The sequence below is a fragment of the Gasterosteus aculeatus genome, chromosome 13 (genome assembly GCF_964276395.1).
Source record: "Gasterosteus aculeatus chromosome 13, fGasAcu3.hap1.1, whole genome shotgun sequence".
Taxonomy (NCBI): domain Eukaryota; kingdom Metazoa; phylum Chordata; class Actinopteri; order Perciformes; family Gasterosteidae; genus Gasterosteus; species Gasterosteus aculeatus.
Window position 1 is genome coordinate 2,510,507 of NC_135701.1, and position 23,177 is coordinate 2,533,683.

Consider the following 23,177-nt stretch of genomic DNA (forward strand, 5'->3'; position numbering starts at 1 on the left):
CCCGGAAATGTCCCTAATTTCTGACAGTTTCCGACAATTCGCAACCCGCGCACGTCGCGTTTGTCTGTGCCACAAATTGTCGGAAACGAACCATGACGTATGTGGAGAGCTGGCGGAGGTGCGAATGGCCCTAATTAGCATATGAATGCAGCGAAACCGCGGGTGGCCGAGCCGAGTGGGCTTGAATATCCTTACTCCTTATTGGATGAAACCACAACTTTCTAACAAATAAAATCACTCGTGCTTGGCAGCAAAACCACACCTGGGCAGACCAGGCTTGAGTTTCCTTGCTCATGATTGGATGAAACCACAACTTTCAATCACTCGTGATTGGTTGGCAGATCTGTCGCTATTGGTCACCCGCCTCATTTTATTTATATATATTTATATATTCATATTATGTCGTATATTAATTTCATTGTTATCCTATGTAGGCTACTACACTATTATTAGGATACCATTCAGGACATCAATGAATTCATAGAGAAAATGGAAAAGTTCCGGCCCGGCCCACCACCCTCGCTTGGGCAGTTTGCTTGAATAATAATAGCAGTAGCGGTAACCAAACATAACAACAACACTGCATACTGTGTGCGCAAAACAAATTAAAAACACAACGAGACGCCCGTCTGTCAGGAGGGAGGGAACCGTCACAACTAAGTTATCACATATATTCTTGGTCATTACCTTACACTTGAATGAAGCTAAATTCATCCTGTAGTAAGCAAGATTTGGTTTGCTCACGCAGTTGACCTCACATGCGTTGTGACCTGACGTGATTTTCTTTCCATTGTCAAGTGATTTACCAGCACTGCCTTGGTGAACGACTTGATCCCCCTGATCGAATGCATGTGCTCAGGGTGTGGCATCAGTGGACTGATTAGGAATAGCAGCTACTTTTATAGAAATGCAGTTTGCTATTGTTAGAATTACCGAAAGACACAAAGTCATCCTGCGGGCCGCACTCGACTCCCCGGGAGTTTGCCTTGTTGCTTATTTCACGTTGGTGCACTATTTCTATAACATACATACATACATTGTGGAGTTTACACTCAACACTGAGTGATCTGAATGTCATATCTTCACCTGCAGGCAAGTCTAAATATGGACAGTGGTCGCTCCCTGGGCCTAATGATCAGAGGTGGTGCGGAGTATGGACTGGGGATTTATATCACTGGAGTTGATCCTGGATCTGCTGCAGATGCTGGTGCACTAAAGGTACATTAACCCAAGCTGTTAATAGCATTGAGTACGACTTGCAGCATGTTTTTGTTATATGTATAAAAACTAAATTATTGGCATCAATACAAGTATTATTGTTAATAACATAATTCACAAATAAAAATAATAACTGGGCACAACCCTGGGATCCAGGGCAAATTACCAAACCATAAATAGAGGCTGATGTTCATAGCCATTACACTTAAACCCATACTCAAAACCTGTTTGAGTATTTACAGACTACACTATAGGGTTTTTTTTGCAAAATGTTTTATTATATATTTTTTTGTAATTGAATTCCATTTACGGTTTTGCTGTTTAGCAAGAATTACAAAATAATTTCATGCAAAGAACCAAAATGAATGTGCATGAGGCTGCAGCACAGGTGACAAACAAGCCATCAGAGTTATGCCAATCATGTTTTGCCCACCGGGAGGGTTTGCAGCTCTCTCACCTGTTTTGCTGTTGCGATGGAAAGGAGAAAAACTCTTTGCTGACAGCCACTTCAGCCCTGCCTCTGATTGAGGTTCAAAAGGAGGCAGGCATAAGGTGCAATTGCTCCGGGAGTCTGAATCCCTCATAGCTACTGGCTTATGGGGTGTTTCTTCTCACAGGAACAACACATGAGACGTTTCTTGTATGCTTTACTCGCATGACCTTTGACCAAGCAGGCAAAGCAGAGTCCATGTTTCTTTAGCAGCTCAACTTTCTCCTTGTGGGGAATCTTTGTTATTATTTCACATGTCTCCATCACATGATCTCCTTTACAGAAAGCACAAGGCTTGGAGAAAGCATCCATGGCTTTACAGATGCCCTGTGGCCTGTCCGCCCTGTCAGGGTTAATACACATTTTGACCAGTGGATTTCCATGACTTTTCCATGACTTCAAACACAATTTCCATGGCCAAATAAGTGTGAAATCTCAGTGTATACATGAAAAAGTGAGAAAATGTAGTATTTAAGTTAACAATGAGAATACCAAAGCATACAGTGTTTCGGACAGAGGAGCCATGAACCCCAGAACACGCGTTCTGGGGTTCATGGCTCCTCTGTGCTTCTCCTCTCTCTATTGGACCTGGTGTTTCTCCTCTCCCTGTGCTCTCGGCATCATTGCCTGTCCTCTCACTGCCTGAAAAAATATGTTGAATTTAAGAGTTAACCAGTTAAGCAGCCTGTCAATTACACTGACAACATAAGTTAAAGGAACACTCATGTACTACCTATGTCATCATAAATAGCCTATACAGCAGGGTTTTTTTCACATTGAGAACTGACTTGTTTTCTAATCTACGCGTCATCAGGCGTTTTTCTTGACATTTTTGCGAACACAGAGCGCGCGACTACTACCCCCCGACCTTCTCGACTGGTTCGCGAAATATTGTCTGACATGAAACCGGTCCGTGAGGTAAGAAAGGTTGGGGACCACTGGGCTGATCCACAACGTGTATGTGTTTACACACCTCCTGGATCCTGATTGGTGTCGCTGCTGCAGCCGCAAGGAACTGATTGGATGGTCACAGACCGTAATACAGCGCAGATGAAAATGATTCAGACTACGGCGTTTATATGTTCAACAATAGGAAACGTAGTCTTAGCTGTTTTAAAATTATACCGAGTTTATTTCGGATTATTCCAACGGAAGAATACAAGGCGCAGGGAACTTTGAGGTGCGTTAACGCTATCTATAGGTGCGTAAACGCTTTTCCAAAATTCTAGAGGTGCGTAAACTGCGTTTACGTGCATTTACCCTCCACTACAGCCCTGATTTTCACGTTGAAAAACATTCAGATACATGATTTCAATGCATAAATATTCAGTGCTAGAAATTCAATCACCTTTTTCTTTCAAAATCCGATGACACAGATTTACTTCCATATTATCGCCCTGACCTCTGTAGTCATGAAGTCTTTTGAACGGCTAGTCCTGTAACACCTGAAGACCCTCATTGACCCCCTCCTGGACCCCCTGCAGTTCGCTTACAGAGCCAACAGGTCTGTGGACGATGCTGTCAACATGGCCCTCCACTACATCCTCCAGCATCTGGACTCCCCAGGAACCTACGCCAGGATCCTGTTTGTGGACTTCAGCTCTGCCTTCAACACCATCATCCTGTCTCTGCTGCAGGACAAACTCCATCCGTTTCCTGGGCTCCATCATCATCACCCAGGACCTCAAGTGGGAGCTGAACATCAGCTCTATCACGAAGAGAACTCGGCAGAGGTTGTTCTTCCTGAGGCAGCTGAAGAAATTCAACCTGCCAAAGACTATGATGGTGCACTTCATCGAGTCATCCTCTGCTCCTCCATCACCGTCTGGTACGCTGCAGCCACAGCCAAGCCCAAGGGCAGGCTGCAGCGTAGCTGCACCGCTCTGCAGAGAGGGTGATCGGCTGCAATCTGCCGTCCCTGCAGGACTTGTTCACTTCTAGGTCTCTGAAGCGAGCTAAAAAGATCGTAGCCGACCCCTTTGACCCCGGACAAAACCGGTTTGTGCCCCTTCCATCAGGAGTAAGACCACCCGCCACACAAACAGTTTCTTCCCATCTGCAGTTGGGCTCATCAAATCATCATCATCATCATCAGAGCCCGGTCCCCCACTGACTGACTCTGACATTATACCAGTCACTTTCTTTCATTCTACACACGTCACTTTGTCATTTTTCACTTGTCACTTTTGTCACTTGTTTGCTAGTGCACTTTATTTTTGAATTTCTTTAAATATTTTTAACTTTTAACTTTAATTTTTAACTTAAATTCTCTTATTTTAAACTAACCCATAGCCTCATTCTACTAACACATAGCATTAGCATTTCATTTTATTAGGGCCTGAACTGACTGCAAGTCGGGCGAAAGCCCTATTGTGTTTCATTACATTACATTACATTACATTACAGGTCATTTAGCTGACGCTTTTATCCAAAGCCACTTTAAACCCATGGCTTTTTTACATTTTGCCCAGGGAGCAATTAGGGGTTAGGCAAGGCAAGGCAAGTTTATTTGTATAGCGCTTTTCATACACAAGGCAGACTCAAAGTGCTTCACGTCATAACATTTCATACAATAAAGTGAAATAAAATGCAGGAATTAAAAGACAATTAAAAACAGCAAATAAAATTATAAATTAAAATCTTATTTAAATTGTTTAATTAAAGGCAGAGGTTAAAAGTGCAAAGTAGGTAAAATTTAGCAGAAGGCGAAGCTGAACATAAAAGTTTTCAGTCTTGTTTTAAACGTGGTCAGAGTTGGGGCAAGTCTTAAATCTTCAGGAAGTTTATTCCAGCTGTTTGTTGCGTAGTAACTAAATGACGCTTTCCCATGATTTGTATTTACTCTGGGAATCACTAACAGATTGGTGTCAGAAGATCTTAGTGATATTGAAGGCTTATGTAGTGGAAGCATATCAGTGATATACTTTGGCCCTAAACCATGTAGTGATTTATATGTGAGCAGTAGGATTTTGAAATTAATTCTCTGACATACTGGGAGCCAATGTAAGGATTTAAGAATTGGTGTAATGTGCTCACATTTTTTGGTCTTTGTTAGAACTCTAGCAGCAGCGTTCTGAACAAGCTGGACCTGCCTGACATTTTTTTTTGGAAGACCTGCAAGGAGACCATTACAATAGTCTAGCCTACTAGTTATAAAGGCATGTACAAGTGTTTCTAAGTCTTGAGCTGACATGAGCCCTCTAAGTCGTGCTACATTTTTGAGGTGGTAGTAGGCCGATTTTGTTACTGATTTGATGTGAGTCTTCAAGTGTAAATCTGAATCCATAATAACCCCCAGGTTTCTGGCTTTATTTGATGTTTTCAGGGACAGAGAGTGAAGGTGTTGGGTTACTTTAAACCTTTCTTTTTTAGCACCAAATACAATGATCTCAGTTTTGTCTTCATTTAGTTGTAGGAAATTTTGACACATCCAGTCTTTGATTTGCTCAATGCACTGGCACAGAAGATCTATGGGGCGATAGTCGTTTGGTGATAGCGCTACATAGATTTGGGTGTCATTAGCGTAGCAATAGTGGCCAATTTTATTTTTTTGCATGATTTGTCCTAGTGGGAGTATGTAGATGTTGAATAAAGTCGGCCCTAAGATCGAACCTTGGGGGACTCCACACGTTACGTCGGTTGTTTCTGATACCAAGTCACCAATTAGGTGTCTTGCTCAGGGACACTTCAACATGGGACATGGAGCAGCCGGGGCTCGAACCACCAACGTTGCGGTTCCCAGTGCATCCGCTCTACCCCCTGCGCCACGACGATTTCGAAGAATTCTTTTTCTTATTATTTCTCCACTTTAATCGCACTTTTTAGGCCTTCATCATATTCAAAACATTTCGATATTCTTTGGGTTGCGCATTTGGGGATACAAAAATTGCTCTCTAGCACCCTCTGGGGAAATTTTTGCCCACTTTCACCGATTGACTTGCAATTTTGCACACAGGTGCTCTTGGATATGCTCTACAAAAAAGTCAATTATGGTATGTAAATGCGCCTAGCACAATTTTCCGTTTCGTTTTTGCGAACTCCTCCTAGACGCTGGCTCCGATTTTCACGAAAATTTCAGGGAATCATTGGCTCCCTGTCACCAGAAGTTATTAAAAGCTTTTTGATATCTCATTGGGTTTCGAAGTTATGGACCAATAAAGGTTGTAGGGGGTGTGGCCTAAACGTGAAATACCCATAACTTCAAAAGTATTTGGGTTGTCCTCACCAAATCTCTAGGACATGTTCACATTGAGTCCCTGAGCATACCCTGATTTTTTTGGAATATTTGAGCTTTAGGGGGCGCTGCAGTCGTTCTCTGAAATTGCTTGTTTTTTGTGATTTCCATCGCATTTTAGATTTACAAACGAACGAACTCCTCCGAGAGTTTAAACCGATCCACTTCATTTTCGGGAAAATCGATCCTTACAACTGGATGGTCAAACGTTATTAAAATGAAGAGTTTTCGTGAAACTACCAGGGCGTGACCTGGCGTCCATTTTGGTCGATTTCGAAACGTAAAATGTTATAACTCAAAGGAACATTTTTATTTCTGGCCGAAATTTCTAATTCATGATGCTATTAAACGCTTTAAAGTATTCCCATGCAGTGATTTTCAAAAAATTATAGCGCCACCTATTGGCTTAGCTAAATGCAAAAGTTTTACACTTTAATGTGTATCTCCTAGCCTAAACTCAAAAACTCTTGAAAACTTCTGTCAGCGTCCTATGTGATGACATTAAAGAGCTGATGTGGAGTTTTGATTCAAAAATGCTCACGCCTCCATAGCGCCCTCTGGCAGTTTTCAATAAAGTAGCCCCCTGCGCCCTGTTTGACCTACACTAAAGACAATTTTTGGATATATGTATAATGGGACCATGCTCTAAATTGAACAGGAAGTCAGTCATTTTTTGTGTGAATATTCGCTCCATTTTTCTCACTTTCTAGAAGCTATAACTCCTCTATGCAACTTTGTCACAGCCACTTCAAATGTTGACTAAACCATCCCTATGCCATGGTGATTAAAAGTTATTAAAAACCTTTTGTGTTACGCTGTTGCTGTGGGAACCTGTTCTTCAAGGTCAAAGCAGAAGTCCTTTTGAGGGACTAAATATGCTCCAATCTTTACTAAACACATTTACAGTTAAAGATGTAGTTACTTCATATGATTTCAATGCTTCCAAACAGCATTTTGGCTTGATACTGCCCCCTACACTTATTCATAAACTATCTCCTGGCAGGTCTCCCTCCTACAGCTCTACGACCTCTGCAGCCCAGAATGCAGCAGCTCAACTGGCCTTTAACCTGCTTAAATTCTCCCACACTACTCCGCGCTCTTCATTGGCTACCAGTGGTTGCCCGCATCCACTTAACGTAACATGCTATGAAATGATCGATTCCAGTCTACATCCAGGAAATGGTCAAACCCTACATCCTAACCTGCAAACGCCGCTCTGCATCTGCCAAATGGCTTGTTCCTCCCCCACTGAGAGCAAAACACTTAACAAGATCACGACCCTTTGCTGTCCGGGCTCCTAAATGATGGAAGGAGCTCTTTGATGACATCAGGATCGCAGAGAGTCTTCACGTCTTCTGTTTATGAAGCCACAGACCCGTTCAATTCCCAAACCCATCACTGATTTTTCTTGTCTTTTTGACCGCGGGTCCGGCTGAGCGCTGCCCCCCCGACATGCAAGGGGAGGCGAAGGCCCGTTCATCGCTGCTTGCAGCTTTAATTTAATTTTATTACTTGTGCACTGCTGTCTTTTTGTCTACTGTCACGCACCAACCGCCAAGTCAAATTCCTTGTATGTATGACATATTTTGGCAATAAATGTTTCCTGATTTCTGATTTGTTCTGCATTCTGTTGAGATCAGCTTTGACCCGCGCTTGCATTGCCACCGGGATACGGTGTGCTGGACGAACTACCGGATGCACAGCTGGATCCAGTGTCATGGAGTATGTGATGCTGAGTTTTCCAAGCTCGTCAATGAACACATCTTTGTATTGTACGCGGATCTATTCAGTGAATTCGGCATTGCTCTCGGTGCTGACCTGATAAACGTGTCAGGAATCAGGAATCAGGAAACATTTATTAGCCAAAATATGTCAAACATACAAGGAATTTGTCTTGGCGATTAGTGCGCGACAGTAGACAGACAAGACAACAGTGCACAAGTAATAAAATAAGGTGGAATGAAATGCTGTGGGCCCATTGTGACAATTCCGAAGTGCACACATGCATGAAATCCCAATAGTAGCACTACGTCTCTATCCACTATGAAAAAGGGCAGTGTGTGTTGCTGTCCATCTGGACAACAAGGCAGTCTAGCCAAGCCTACAGTCTCGATCTTGCTGCCTCCATAGGCCACTAGATTGATGTCTTTACTGTGTTCCACTGGTCGATTGCCATTAGCGAGCTGTCGGAAAGTGTCTATTGACATTACATTGCACTTTGCACCCGTACCAACCTTCATCTTGACTGGCCGGTCATGTACCTGCTTGAGGTTTAAGTCTCATTTCATATATGCGGCAGATTATAATAGCTTTGTTCAGGGTTAATTCACTGTCACGCAGCAAAGCCTTTCTCATACGGTCATTTCTGATAACAGTTAAACTGAGACAGCTGAGCTAAACTAAGGAAGCGCGCACTCAAACTCACCGAAGCATGAGTAGCCTGAAAGTGAGAGGGTTGCCGTCAAACATCGGCAACCCCCCCGTCGTGGGAGTTTAGATTCATTCTGCTGTATCACAAACAGGTCTAACGAAGTCTGTCTGTCTTTCTATAATGTTCGTGAGATCTATGCTCACAAACACAAGCTCTAGGCTCTAAAGCAGCGGTTCCCAAACTCAAGAATGCCGCGGCCCAATTTGAAATCTGAAAACCTTTAATCACAACTCTGATCAAAACATAATGATTAAATGACCTTAAGAATTTTACCAAAATCAAACATCCGCGAGCAAAAGTCAGTCTCGCGCGAGCAAAAGTTTGTCTCCGCGAGGTATTTGCTCCCTTGCGAAACGTGAACTTCGTTGCTCGCGAGGAGAAGTTTTCTACACGCTCGCTGTTGTTCTTTTTGACAGTAAGGTGGACACGGTGCTTTTGTTACGCCCCTGTAAAAGAGGAAATATGACATACGACACGGACACGATGCAGCTCAGTGTCGGCCATGGTTGTAATGAACATGAAAAGCATAATAACACATTTATACACTCAGTATCGCACTTAAACATGTTATTTTCCCTTTGCGGTAATGTCTTTTTAAGAGATTATACAATTAAGACAAATACAATTCGATCAGTTATGGCTCCATATTACTCAAATGACCTGAACCAGCCTTTAAAGTGAGTTACCAAAATATCAAATATGTTTGCAACATCGTAAAACAACATGGGAAAATAACCTTGAAAAAAAAAGTACAAGACTCTTTCCTTTTCACATTAAACACTCTCTCTTTAGCTTATACGATACTAACACTTTTACCTTATCCTTATAATATAAAACAAATACACACAGAGAAACCGGCACTTGCGGTGTTCTATTACGTCCCGCTTTGAGCCCAGCCCATGGGCTACGCCACGTGCTACACAGCTAGCATGCACGCTACACTAGATGAACACTTCTTCACGTTTAGACTGCTAGATGATTACCATCATTAACATCTACTCCCGCATGTTTCTTACAGTATTGAAACACATATATACATTGATCAACCCTAATACAACACTCGTTCTTACCTGTAAAAGAGGAAATATGACATACGACACGGACACGATGCAGCTCAGTGTCAGCCATAGTTGTAATGAACGACTGTACGCCACACGCTCCGTTCGTAGGCAAAACGAGGCATTAGCAATCGCTCACAGATCGTCCCTGAATGAGGCATTAGCAATCAATCTGATTGCACTGATACCTAAACTTAAAGTGAAACTTAAACCACCGAACAATGAATCACTGCTCTACAGACCATTAGTGCCTTTTAACTAACCTTTTTATGAACATTTTAAGTATATTTTACCGTATATTAACCCATTCAATGCAACAATAATACATCATTTTTATCATCCTTACACTTTCAGGGTCTGATTGATGCTGCGAGGTGCGTCCACCCCCGCTGCCCCCTTGCCATCCACGCCTTAAATCTTTGGCTCCTTTTAGAATAACTTATTTTCCCCGTTAAGATGGTTCAGCTACTGTAAAGAAAAGGACGCCGTCTCTCGCTCTTTAATCTCATGAAGTGCTCGTCGAGAACGATAGCTTTGTTTCTCCAACGCGCCCTGAAACAAGCTCCATATCCCACGCGCTTGAGCGCCCGCTCAGCATCTCGCCGCCGTAGACCGAGCTTTGGCATGTTTGGCAGAGCGCCTTGAGCGCCGTGTACAACCAGTATGGATCAACCAATTAACCAATTGATCCATATATATATATATATATATGGATTAATCGGTTGATCTATATATATATATATATATATATATGGCGCTCCGGATTATAAGGCACTGTCATTTTTTTAGAAAATTAAAGCCTTTTAAGTGCGCCTTGGAGTGCGGAAAATGCGGTATATTTACTTTAATACTACAAGAGGGGGCCCATTTGTTGAACAACGACAGGCGGACAAGAGCAGCTGTTTCGAGCGAGAGCCTTATCGTTTTATTAATCTGTTAGTTTAAATTGTTTGTGCTTCATCAACTAATGTTTCACATAACTAATGTACCGCATCATAAATATTTTTATATTAATTTCAAACTTTGAAAAATTAAAAAACTTTATTTATTTATTGTAAATGACCTCTCGCGGCCCACCTGCAGTACCTTCACGGCCCACCAGGGGGCCACGGCCCACACTTTGGGAATCGCTGCTCTATAGTTTACTTCTGCTACTAGCTTCGCCTTGTCTGCGTGGTCCATCAGAAACCACAGCCGTAACGGTTTGTGTTCGGACCCAAATGCACTCACACAACTCCAGGAACCTTTTGACCTTTTATTCAAAGCTCTGGAAACGGCAGGCAGAGTAACGGTAAAACAAAGGGTGGGTAGGTTTGCCGGGAGTTGGGCTGGCAGGTTAAAGAGGGACAGGCAGAGTCAGCAACAGGAGATTTGTCTGAAAAAAAGCACTGGAGAGTTGGCATGGAAGAACAATCTGGCAGTGAGTGACAGGGGTTTAAATACTGAAGGGAGTGAGTAGGGTAGACAGGTGAGAGTGATTGGGCTGACAAGGTGAATGTGTCCAGCAGGTTTACAGAATGAACTGATTAGCTCCACATCCCCCACACTCCACCTAAACTGTGACAACAGCTCTGCGCGTGTGAGGGTTAGTTGTCACCCTTGCCGTCCTTGGTGGTTGCTCAGAACCTTTTGTCATTCCAGTCTGTGTGCATCATCTTTTATGGTTGCTATCCGTGCAGACTTCCTATTTATTCAAATGCCTTTCTTTGTTCTTCCATTTCTTTTCCAGATTCTGATGCTTCATCTCTTTCAAATCTAGAGCTTTTAACCTTGCATCAGCTGCAGCAATATCTGCTTGCAAATCTAGGGATTCCATTTTAAAACCCAGCTGATGCTTGTCTGTTTCCAGTTGGTTTCTTTTTCAGAGCTTTAGCTCTAGTCTGCAGAGCAGCTTTGTCTGCAGCTATCTTCATGTGTGCTGAAACCATGAATAAAGATTTGGAACTTCTGGATCCTTTAAAACTCCTTGAGCCAGTCTGTGAGGCACTGTCCTCAACATCCACAAGATTCTGGTCAGGCTGAACTTTTTTTATTTGATCAACTTCGGTCAGAATAATTTCATAATCAGCGATTTTTGGCTCATACCAGTCAGAACCTTCATTCATTTAAATTCATCCAGCAGTCTTTTAAAATTAATTTGTACTTTCATTAACATTGTCAACATCAGCACCCTTTTTCATCATTGTTTTTATTTCATTCATTTTCTGGGTACAGTGGGAAAGTTTTCCTCTACGTGTTGCACTGAGTGATTTAAACGTTTTCTTTTGTTGCGCCGCAACTCTCAAAAACGAGTGTATACAAATAAAATTGAAGCTGCGAGCAGCGATGGATGGGTCCTCGATACTCCGCGCACGCCGGGACACTGGCCGGATGGCTACAATTGCGCATGCCAAAGCATCCGCGAGTCAGTCATCATTAACCGCGTGGTGGATGAAACCAAATGGATCTGCAGTCAGCCTGAAACCAATGCTACAGCTATCCCAAATTCTGTCACCAACCCCAATGCCAGTGCTGGCATCGGGAATGGCGCTTTGCAAACATTATCATGATTTTTTTGAGAGGGATCTGATTAATTTGCGAGGAGCAGGGTATAAAATAAAAAATGTAACTTCTTGTTGCCAATAGGTGGCGCTTTGACTAAGATTGGATAAGAATGTCATGACCTATGAGAAATTTGGAGCACATTAGATAATTTAGAGTTTAAACCACAATTTAAATGGTGACTTGTAATTTTCCAAAGCACCATGCTCACATAGTTTAACTTTTTTTCAAGTTCTATGTATTTTTCAAAGGCAAAAGGTCTCGAGATCACACTGGCCAAGTTTGAAAAGAATCTGGTTTAGTTCGGTCTTCAACAACTTTATAAAGAATGATGAAAATGGGCAGAAAATAGGCTAAAAATGTAGATATTCACAACTTATGAAAGTGCCGCCTAGTCTTCAAATATTATAAAAAAATTAGGTTATGTTTAAGGATGCAATGTCGACATATGCAGCAAATTTGGTAAGGGCAGGCCAAGTCATTTGGAAGTTATGGGTCTTGCCACATTAGGCCACACCCCTAAGAAGATGGTTCATATTGGTCCATTGGTCCATATCTTATCAAAACAATGAGACATCAACAAGCCTTATAGGGTTTCAGATAACATTGAACCAATAATGATCCACAGAATATTTTGTGAGAATTGGACTCATCCTTTAGGAAGAGTTGGAAAAAATGAGCTTTCGACAAGATTCAAATTGGCGGAAATACAATAAGGCTCATTTTAATGACATAATTTACTTTTTTGTAAGCATAACCAAGAGCACCTGTGTGCCAAATTTCAAGTCAATCGGGGTGGCGCTATAGAGACACTTCTTCATGACCAAATGGCCAAATGAAACTTTTTTTTTTCAGTTTACATGTGTGCACATTCCTACAAAGTTTGATTATCATTGCAATAGCATTAATTATTATATTAATGCACTTGCAAAAAAAATTCACACGCTCAGATTTTTGTTTTACATGTGTAACCATGTTGGTCCCAGTCTGGAGCCCTAAGGAAAGAGAAGCATGTACTGCTTCTTTCATTAGATTGGTCTGTTTCAGGTGGGTGACCAGATCATAGAAGTCAACAATCAGAGCTTTCTCACCATCTCCCATGATGAGGCAGTTAAAATCCTGAAAACAAGAAACCAGCTACTGATGAAGGTGAGGGATGTTGGTCGTCTGCCTCATGCACGCAAAGTGGTGGATGAAACCAAATGGATCTGCAGTCAGCCTGAAACCAATGCTACAGCTATCCCAAATTCTGTCACCAACCCCAATGCCAATGCTGGCATCGAAGCGAGTGTCAGTGCTTGCAGTTCAAGGTGAGTAAAGTATACAAATTTAGGCTGTATATGGCTATTTTCCATGTAAAATCAGTAATTATCAGTGACACTATTGTAATTAATAACAAATCTGTGCATCTTTGTCTTCCTAAAGCCTAGCTTATGCTTCTGCGTTTTCAGAGAGACGCAAGGAGATGCAGACGCAAGACCCCCTTGCGTGTCCCTTGCCTGCCTTTTCACACCTCCTTGCGTGCGTCGACCCATTTTTCTAGGCTTGCGTTAAAAGCTACGTAAGCCTCCCGCAGCCCGCAAGGCTGCGATTGGTCTGCTAACTACATCCTTTACGTAGTTTTATATTTCCGTTTTTATAATACCACAATTATTAAAATGAATAATGTTTAAGAGAGAATGGATCAGATTGTTTTTGTCGGAAAAAATCCGTAAATATGACCACTTATACAACCCGTCATTGGTGGACTATAAGGACGTGCGGATGGCCTCCCGATTCATGGAGGGAGATCTCCGCAAACGTCGGTTTGCCGGTGGAGAGGTGCACAAAGTTGTGGAGGAAAATATGGGACAAATGTGTCCGCGATGAAAAGCAGCAGTGGCGATGCACGGGGCAATAATATCTATGATAAATAACTAACCAACGACGTCTACAAGCAAAGACTCTCTAGGTCGTATTTGACATAAAACGTTACTCCACCTATTGTTCTGGCGGCGCAAGCGTTTTTGAACCATGAATTGAAACCAGTGCGTCGAAACAACGGTGCGTAAAGACGCAGACGCAGCATGTGCCAGCCGTAAGAGGTTTACAGATCTGGGACAGTGTGTTTAGTTCAGTGACGTGCAGTTGTATATGAATATGTTTATTTATAACAATGTTTATTAAATATTTGTATTTAATCAATTTGTATATGTATTTTTACGCTTTACCAGTAATCATCTACATTACGTATCAAACATATCAAAGAGATCTCACAGATCTGTTTTCATTGATGCTGACCAGTGTTAATTTTCGCAGCTTTTTTTGATTTAGTCTTAGTCTTTAGACGAAAAATGCATATTAGTTTTAGTCACATTTAGTCATTTTAATCCTTCTTAGTTTTAGTCACATTTAAGAGCCATATTAAACTCCTTTTCTTCCCTTCTCAGGCCCAGGGACCCCCTGTGTTGTGTCTACAACTGCATAATAGTTTAGCTTGCAGTACTTGGTTGTCCATCAGATGTCCCTCCTAGGACAGGTCTATAGGGTCGGCAAACTTTTTGACTCGCGGGCCACAATGGGTTATAAAATTTGACCCGGGTGTTTGTGAGCTAATATAAATGACATGTGAAAAATCATTACATGAAAGGATTTGGATTTTAACAAATAGCAAAGCATTTATTTGCAAGGCAATTTAACAAATTTGCAACAACTTCATGAGGACCAGGGATCTAAACGCAACACTTTGTCTTTGTCATGCATTACTTGCAATGCTTTTGACATGGCCACCGGAAACTTCATGGTTCTTTATTGTTTTCACGGTGAAATTGCTTGTCCCAACAAAAGAGACCCCTTAACGTCCTACAATCGGTGCAATACATTATTTCACACGTGTGTTCACGCGTCTACGTTGCTTAGTAACGAGCGTACGGGGGCCGAGATGGTTTAACAGTGTCTTCTCACGATGTGACGTGTGAACTATAGTTGCGTGTGTCTCACGGTCAATGCGTGAGGCTTCAGAACCTGCAATGAGTTTATTACGTTAGACGTGTTTGGAGAAGCCTGTAACGGACCGTCTCATCCAGCCGAGGAAACGCTGCCTCCCGTCGCCAGAGAACAGAACAGAAAGGTCCGACAGTCTGTTAAACGGGTCTTCATGTTTCTCTGAAGCAGCGCGGCTTCAGCCTGCTAACAGTCAGCTAAACCGAGACCGCTGAGCCAGCGCACATTCAAACTCGCCGAAGCGTAAAATAGTCGTCGCGGTCTGTAGTCGGTGCACAAGAACCACCGCTGCACCGATGTGATGAGGGTTCGTGGATGACGTCATCATGACGCGTTAATATCCGCCGTACTTTGCCTGTCTGTTGTCTGTCAGCTGCGTGCCAATTTAGGGGGGAAAAGTATTGTGACTTCGTCAACCACCAACATGTTCGTCTCGTCTCGTTAACAAAAGTTAGAATAGATTTAGTCATAGTTTTTATTTTTTAAGATCGTTTTTGTCACGTCGTAGTCTCGTCTTAGTCATGGAAAAAAGGTTTGTTAACGAAACATTTTCGTCAAAGTTTTCGTCGACGAAATTAACACTGATGCTGACTGACAAACATATTTGGCCAATGTGGAATAATTAAGCAATAAAGACAATCTGTTGTGAAAGCTAACATTGCCTTTAACAGATGCTGTTTGTGGTCTTATTTATTTGTCGATCGAAGTAATAACTACAAGTGTGTGCATGTGCGTCTGAGCGAGGAAAATTTCTTCATTTCGACCGTGCAAGTGCGTACGGTTTTGACGTGTTAGCCTAAACAACAAATCAGGCAATCTGGCTTCCAGTGCCTACCCTCTTATTCACACCATCACGTTACTGGTTTAGTTAAGTATTGACAAGGGTTGAATGAGTTAGTATATGAACAAACTAAACTTTAAATCCTGAATTTCAACTGAGTTAAATTAATTATCATTAGAGTATAACACACTTTCATGAAGTTTTTTCATGAACAAACCTCAAACCTGCAAGAAACAACCACATAGTCAGTTACTACAAATCCATTTTTGATCTCTGGTCTAACGTGTTAGTATGCCCACTAGTTTGATGCGGACAGCAACTGCTTGTATCTTAATCAGACCATCTTAAGGTCAATAGTCAAACATTTCCAGATATGTATGGTAATTCAGGTTCTTGAATGAATAAATTTAATGGATGAATTTGGAATCTAAGGACAAGAAATCAAATTTACACGGAAACAATTAATTCTGTTCATTTAAAACTAAATTAGGGACTACAAAACATCATATAAGATAATCTCTTATAGAATTTGTTTCTCAAACATGCTAAGCATTGTTTTCCTTTTTGTTGCAGACCTTCCTCAGCCAAGTGTACATCTGTATTTGGAAAGGTGAGAATGGAAGCCATGCATTATTCTACACTGGTGTACTCATAAAATGAAAAATGAAGCCACATCTTCATTTGATTTCTTTTTATGACCCTTGAATTGTGTGATTTGATCTATACATTATAAATGATTTTCACAACTCTGGTGGGCTCATGAAAACAATAGAGATGAACTAGCACAGAACAAGCATTTGACAGAGTATAAATACACAGGAGAACGAGACACAGGTGGGAACAATAAGGGGGTTCTTGCAATCACCGAGGGCAGCGGGACACAGGAAGGGAGGTGTCTGAAACGAGAGGCAAGGTGAATGACAGAAAACACAACACAGCAGAAAAGAAGCTGTGACCAAACACCCCAGTCTGGGTATTACAGGGAATACACCCAGAATAAAGAAAAAGGGTTTGGGTGGAGCAGTAGTCAAAGAGTTTGGATTAAATAGGTATGAGAATAGTCCCAATGTAACAGGAAGGGAAAATATTCCGCCGTGTATTTTTCCAGCAAGGTGCTGGTCTTGGGATGTATGAAATGATACTGGAAGCTCAACGCCAGCGGTTCAGATTGCTCCAAAAAGAGAGGCAATCTCACATGAAGTTGGCTCCGGATGCTTCAAAGGTAGATACTATGGAGGACCTTGAGGAATTAAGCATGCTTGAAAACCCTCACCGACCCCCCCCCCTTGGACTCCCTGCTTTTCGCCTACACAGCCAACAGGTCTGTAGACGATGCTGTCAACATGCCCTTCACCTTGCAGCATCTGGACTCTCCAGGATCCTACGCCAGAATCTTGTTTGTGGACTTCACCTCTGCATTCAACACCATCATCCCGTCTCTGCTGCAGGACAAAGTCTCTCAGCTGCACGTGCCCGACTCCACCTGTGTGGATCACTGACTTCCTGTCTGACAAGAAGCAACACATGACGCTGAGGAAGCATGTTTCAGCCTCTCGGACCATCAGCACCGGTTCCCCTCAAGGCTGCGTTCTATCCCCTCTGCTCTTCTCCCTGTACACAACAGCTGCACCTCCAGCCATCAGTCCGTCAAGCTCCTGAAGTTTGCAAATGACACCACCCTCATTGGACTGATCTCTGGTGGGGATGAGTCCGCCTGCAGGTGGGAATCTGACCATCTGGTGACACGGTGCAGCCAAAACAACCTGGAGCTCCGCGCTCTGAACACAGCAGAGATGGTTGTAGATTTTAGGAAGAACACAGTCCCACCTTCCCCCATCACCGCTGCGGATTCCTTCCGGTTTCAGGGCTCCATCATCACCCAGGACCTCAAGTGGATGCTCAACATCAGCTCCGTCTCCAAGAAGGCTCAGCAGAGGTTGTTCTTCCTGAGGCAGCTGAAGAAATTCAACCTGCCAATGATGATGATGGTGCACTTCTACACGGCCATAATCGAGTCCATCCTCTGCTCCTCCATCACCGTCTGGTATGCTGCAGCAACAGCCAAGGACAAGGGCAGGCTGCAGCGTATCATCTGCTCTGTAGAGAGGGGGATCGGCTGCAATCTGCTGTCTCTCCAGGACCTTGAGGCAAGCTAGAAAGATTGTAACCGACCCCTTTCACCTCGAACAAAATTAGTTTTTGCGCTTTCCATCTGGCAGGAGGTCCATCAGGCCCAAGACCTCCCGCCACACAGTTTCTTCCCGGCGGCAGTCAGGCTCATCAATAGTGCTCGGGTCCCCCACTGACTGACTCTGACATTCCACCGGTCACTCCCTTCACACACATGCACATACACTTACACATACTTTCACTGTCACTTTCTGTTTACTGTTTTTTATTTTTTGACGTATTTTTCATTTAAATTCCTATTGCACTACTTGCCTTGTCTGATGTTATGCACCAACCGCCAAGTCAAATTCCTTGTATGTCTAACATATTTGTTAATACTGTAAATGTTCCTTACTCCTGACTGAACAGTTTAAAAACGCTTTATCTGACTGTGTTACCTACATTCAGGAAAAGAAAGTAAGCAAGGTTACATATGCTGCTAGTTTGTCCTAATTCATGTTGCTCCCGAGAGAAAATTGGGGGAGTCAACTTTAGTAAGTTTTGGTCCATCTGGCGTGGCTGTGTCGGTGCATGCTGAAGAAGTTCTATAATTGCGTCTTCGTAATCTGTTACCATGCATTTAAAACATTTGGAATCTCCAGTTTAGAGGAGGCCTCTTCTTGGACGTCCTCGGAGTCCTGATGGAGCTTCAAACGATGCCACTTCTGACACCAAATTGTTGTGAAAGATTTTATAATGCAATCGGGAATTGGTTATAAAATCTCATGTGAATAAGTCTCTAAGTTGTATTTTCTGTTTATTTCTTGCAAGGAAGAAGTCTGCAACAGCTATACATCGACAGGCAGTGGCAAGCGTCTTCTCAATGTTTGAGAGCACAGATATATTTATACATTGACAGGGTTAACACATTCGGGTCATTTAGCTGACGCTTTTATCCAAAGCGACTTACATTCCACTTTAAACCCATGGATTTTTTTTTTTTACATTTTGCCCGGGGAGCATTTAGGGGTTAGGTGTCTTGCACACTTCGACTTGAGACATGGGGCAGCCGGGACTCAAACCACCAACCTTGCGGCTCCCAGCACACCCGCTCTACCCCCTGTGCCACGCCGACACCTTGGATTTGTTATGCTAAAGAGTTGGAGGCAAAGAGGTCCCAGACCTGATGGAAAATCCAAGGTGCTTACAACATATGTTTGATAAGATTTAGGACTGGGGCCGAAGAAATTCACACCTTTTTTGAGGAACCTCCTCAGAATTAGTCATGATTGGCTTTAGACCCCGTGCAGACGGACTCTAGTTTGCCTGAACCCGGTGAACCCCGTCTCCGGATAGCCCTATCGTGCAGACGAACGCACTGTAACCGCACACTGTATCCGCACTCCCTCGAATCGGGGGTCCAAAGTGAGTAAACTCAAAATCCGATTGCTGTTGGTGTTGGTCTGCACGCTATCCGCATACCTAATCGGATTGCCCCACGTGATTGCATCACGTGATTGAATGCAATCCAACCCAGTCGTCGTCGTCGTCTTCTTCTGTGGAGTTTTCGTTTGTATACGGCGCGCATGTCTTATACGCATGCTCCTGTCTTCTTCTTCAGTTGTCTGTAGCAACCTTAAAGCGCCAACAACAGGCGTGGGGGATGTACTACAGCGGAGTCAATCGGATTCACTGGGTTCATGTGCACGCGATTTAAAAAGTGGGTAGGTGTAAAAAATGAAACTAGAGTCCGTCTGCACAGGGTCTTAGACATTAATCTAATACAACATTATGGTATCAATATGTTCAGAGGTGTCAAGTAACAAAGTACAAATACTTAGTTACCTCACTTAAGTAGAAATTTTGGGTATCTGTACTTTACTTTACTTTTGAGTATTTATTTTACAGACGACTTTTTACTTCTATTCCTTACATTTTCACGCAAATATCTATACTTTCACTTGGGGTAAGGACACATTCCCTACCTGGAGTAGGCAATCCATCGGCTGCTGAGAACCATGGCCTCAGATTTAGAGGTGCTAATCGTCATCCCAACAGCTTCACACTCCGCTGCGAAACCACTCCAGTGAGAGTTGGAGGTCACAGACAGAAGATGCCATCAGGACCCCATCATCTGCAAAAAGCAGCGAAGAAATCCGCAGCCCCCCGAACTGTAGACCCTCCTCCCCACGACTATGCCTTGATATCCTATCCATGAAAACCACAAACAAGATTGGTGACAAGGCGCTGCCCTGGCGAAGGCCGACCCCCATCGGAAACGCCTTCTCCAGGTCCACAAAACACATGTACAATGGATGAGCATACTTTGATACTTAAGTAAAACCCTTGAGTTGATACTTCAACTTCTACAGAAGTCGTTTTAAACCCTAGTATCTATACTTTTACTTGAGTAATGAATGTGAATACTTTTGACACCTCTGATTATATTTTACCATTACGTAGTCAGACTGGCTACATTGGCCAAATGACCCGTTTCAGGCTATATGAGCACATATAGTCAACTTCATCTTCTAAAGCCTTGCATTTAGCCAAAGAAGGAAACTGTCAAGATGAAAAAGCTAGATCCCTTCAATTGACGTGGGATTTGTATATGGTTGAGGTGGGCCCATGACGCAGCATGCTAATCCTGACCTCGGTACATGCCGTTCTGAGATTGGAACATACCACCTGCCACTTTTTGATATCAGCACTAATTACAAATTAAAAATTTGCCCCAGAGGGCTTTACAGTTTGTACACATGCGACATCCTCTGTCCCAAAACCCTCATATCGGCATTAGAAAAACTCCCCAAAAAATGAAAAACCCAAGTTCAGTAGCACATGTCCCGAATAGAGTGAAGTGGTCGAAGTACACAGCTGGTTTTACTGTGCAGGAACTTGGTAGTTTTCTGAAGTCCATGTCATTTAAAACACATTTAAGACAAAGCCCAGGTTGTCAAATGTCATTATTGAAGGTTTTACTTTGATAGAGTGAAGCAAAAGAACAAAAGAGAGGCTTCTCACGACTTCCGGTTGGTTATCACACAAAAGTAGAATAAAGAAATACAGGATCATTGAAAACTTACTAGGAAAGTTGTACATTCTGTTTTAATTGCTTTGCTAAGACTAGGCCTAATTTCAAACACTTATTCACAATGCGAGATACAACCATACCATGTTTTACAACCATTTGCACAAATCTCTGAGACTGAGCTGTGTCTAATTCTAAATATGGTTCTACAAGTAATGTTCATACAGAACAAACATGACTGGGTAAAAAGGATCCTGGCCACAAGTCAAGATAAAATATAAAAACATTTTTCAGGCTGGTAACTTTGCAAATGGTATGTAGAAATTACTTTCAAGATGCCTGCTCACATATTTTATCTAAACCTTTTTGTAATCCATAATTCATGTTACCTTCAGTGGCAAACACCCACTCCTGACTACAAATAGGGCCTTTTATTTACGGTTCTGGCAAAGAAACGCAGTGCCATACCATCTGTGGGATGGTGAGAGCATGGCTTAGCGCTGTGAGTCTGATCTGGCCTGAAACACCGTCTCACGTCTGAAAGCATGTCTCACTATCAGTGCTTCTTCATCCAAAACGGCGTTCAGAAATGGGCATGCCATGGTCCAGGAAGAAACACAGGTGAATAGGACTTGTATATCGCCCTCAACTGTTAAATAAGTTTATTTCGGATTAGTGTGGCAGCTGATTTAACACATGAGACTCCAGGATTAATCTTAGCCTGGCTGTTAGCCTGGTCTGGAGCAGGCTAGATGCAAAGAATAAATCTCCATGATTACTTGGGTTTAATTTAACCTGCTTTCGTGGAACCAAGTCAAAGCTAAATTCATCCAGGCTAACTTGAATATTCTGGCATAATGCCGTATCCTGGTTTTGTGCAATATCTCCCAGTTGAAATCTTCGGATTGACTCTGAGATATGTCAGGCTGTGAAAGTCTGAATGTTAAGAATACGATCCGAAAGTGAAAAAAAGATTTGAAACTTCTGAAAACATGAATATAAAAAAATATGTGTTAAGAATTACTTTATTTAAATTCAACTTTATTCAAAGAAAATTAAGGAACCGAGTCAAAACTATATTCAACCCAAAAATATTTTTGTCCACTTATTTTTACATAGTTGTACTTTTCAATCTTCAAACCAAAACTGAAAGTTGTTTTCCCAATTATGAAATGTTCGGCATGGATTTGGCTCCTTAGTTTTTCAGTCAAATTAATTTTGTCGTGTCTTCACGTTTATGTCTCAACATCAGTGCGCAACATGTAGATTTTTAAACAAATCATCTAATGAGTCGTTTATTTGTTTTTTTTAACAGCTTTCCCAGTCTGGTTGAAGTTTGCAAACTTCAACCAGACTAATATTCAATCTATCTACCAACTACCAACTGCGAGAAGAGTGGTTTCCAAGTTGAGCTGGTTTTAAGGATAATGAACACATAATAAACACATTCTGACTGACTTGCCTCCAGTTTTCAGGTGATGGAAAGTCTTCACACACCTGAATACTTTCCATCTGCATGCTACTGGTCTTGAAGAGTGAGATAATCTTATTTTATCTAATTGTGATCGTCTCCCTCTATTTGTGTTTTTGTCTTTTGATATTTCTGTTGCAGCCAGCAGTATGCAGAGGTGGAGACCCGCCAGAGGCTCAGGTGGCTCTGGAGCAACAGGCCTACATTCTGCTAACAGAGCCAGAGAGGAAAACGATGGCCTACTACCTACAGGAGTACCAGGAGGGACACATAGAAGTGCAACCTCTGGCCATGGCTCTTTTTGAGCTATTTAATACACATGCAAAGGTACAGCAGATTTCAGGAAATAGGAGCTTCATTTTTTGAGCTTGTGCACCCATTGATCGTTTAAACAAATCCACTACATGGCGTTTATATTTATTTATATAACTAGAGGAAGGGAGAAAGATTTAAATATCTGGCTGCTATGTTCAATTTTTATTAAATGGGTGATTGCATATATTTAAAAAAATACTCTTCCCTGCACCTCTGGACCAAGTTTGAGAAGTTGGGGTATTATTAAAAGAAGGTATGTTTTAGATGTTGGATGTCTCACTGGTTAAGTATAGTTCAGTTCAATATCAATTCAAGTTTATTTTTTACAGCCCAAAATCACAAATTTGCCTCAGAGGGCTTTACAATCTGTACACATGTGACATCCTTTGTCCCAAAACCATAATATCGACACAGGAAAATCTCCCCCCAAAAGAAACTTGAACGGGGAGAAAAAAAAGGAAGAAACCTTAGGGGGAGCAGCAGAGGAGGATCCCTCTACCAGGATGGACAGAAGTG

General features: G+C 42.3%; 1 protein-coding gene across 2 annotated transcripts in view; it reads left to right on the forward strand.

Annotated features, from left to right (window-relative positions):
• Window positions 1-23,177, forward strand: part of whrnb (whirlin b) — a 55,082-nt gene that overhangs the window by 14,433 nt on the left and 17,472 nt on the right. For both annotated transcript variants that reach the window (XM_040196360.2, XM_040196361.2), the window contains exons 3-6: window positions 1,093-1,218; window positions 13,020-13,282; window positions 16,309-16,345; window positions 22,488-22,673. In XM_040196360.2, the coding sequence (XP_040052294.2) occupies window positions 1,093-1,218; window positions 13,020-13,282; window positions 16,309-16,345; window positions 22,488-22,673 (612 nt within the window). The remainder of the gene's footprint in view (window positions 1-1,092; window positions 1,219-13,019; window positions 13,283-16,308; window positions 16,346-22,487; window positions 22,674-23,177) is intronic.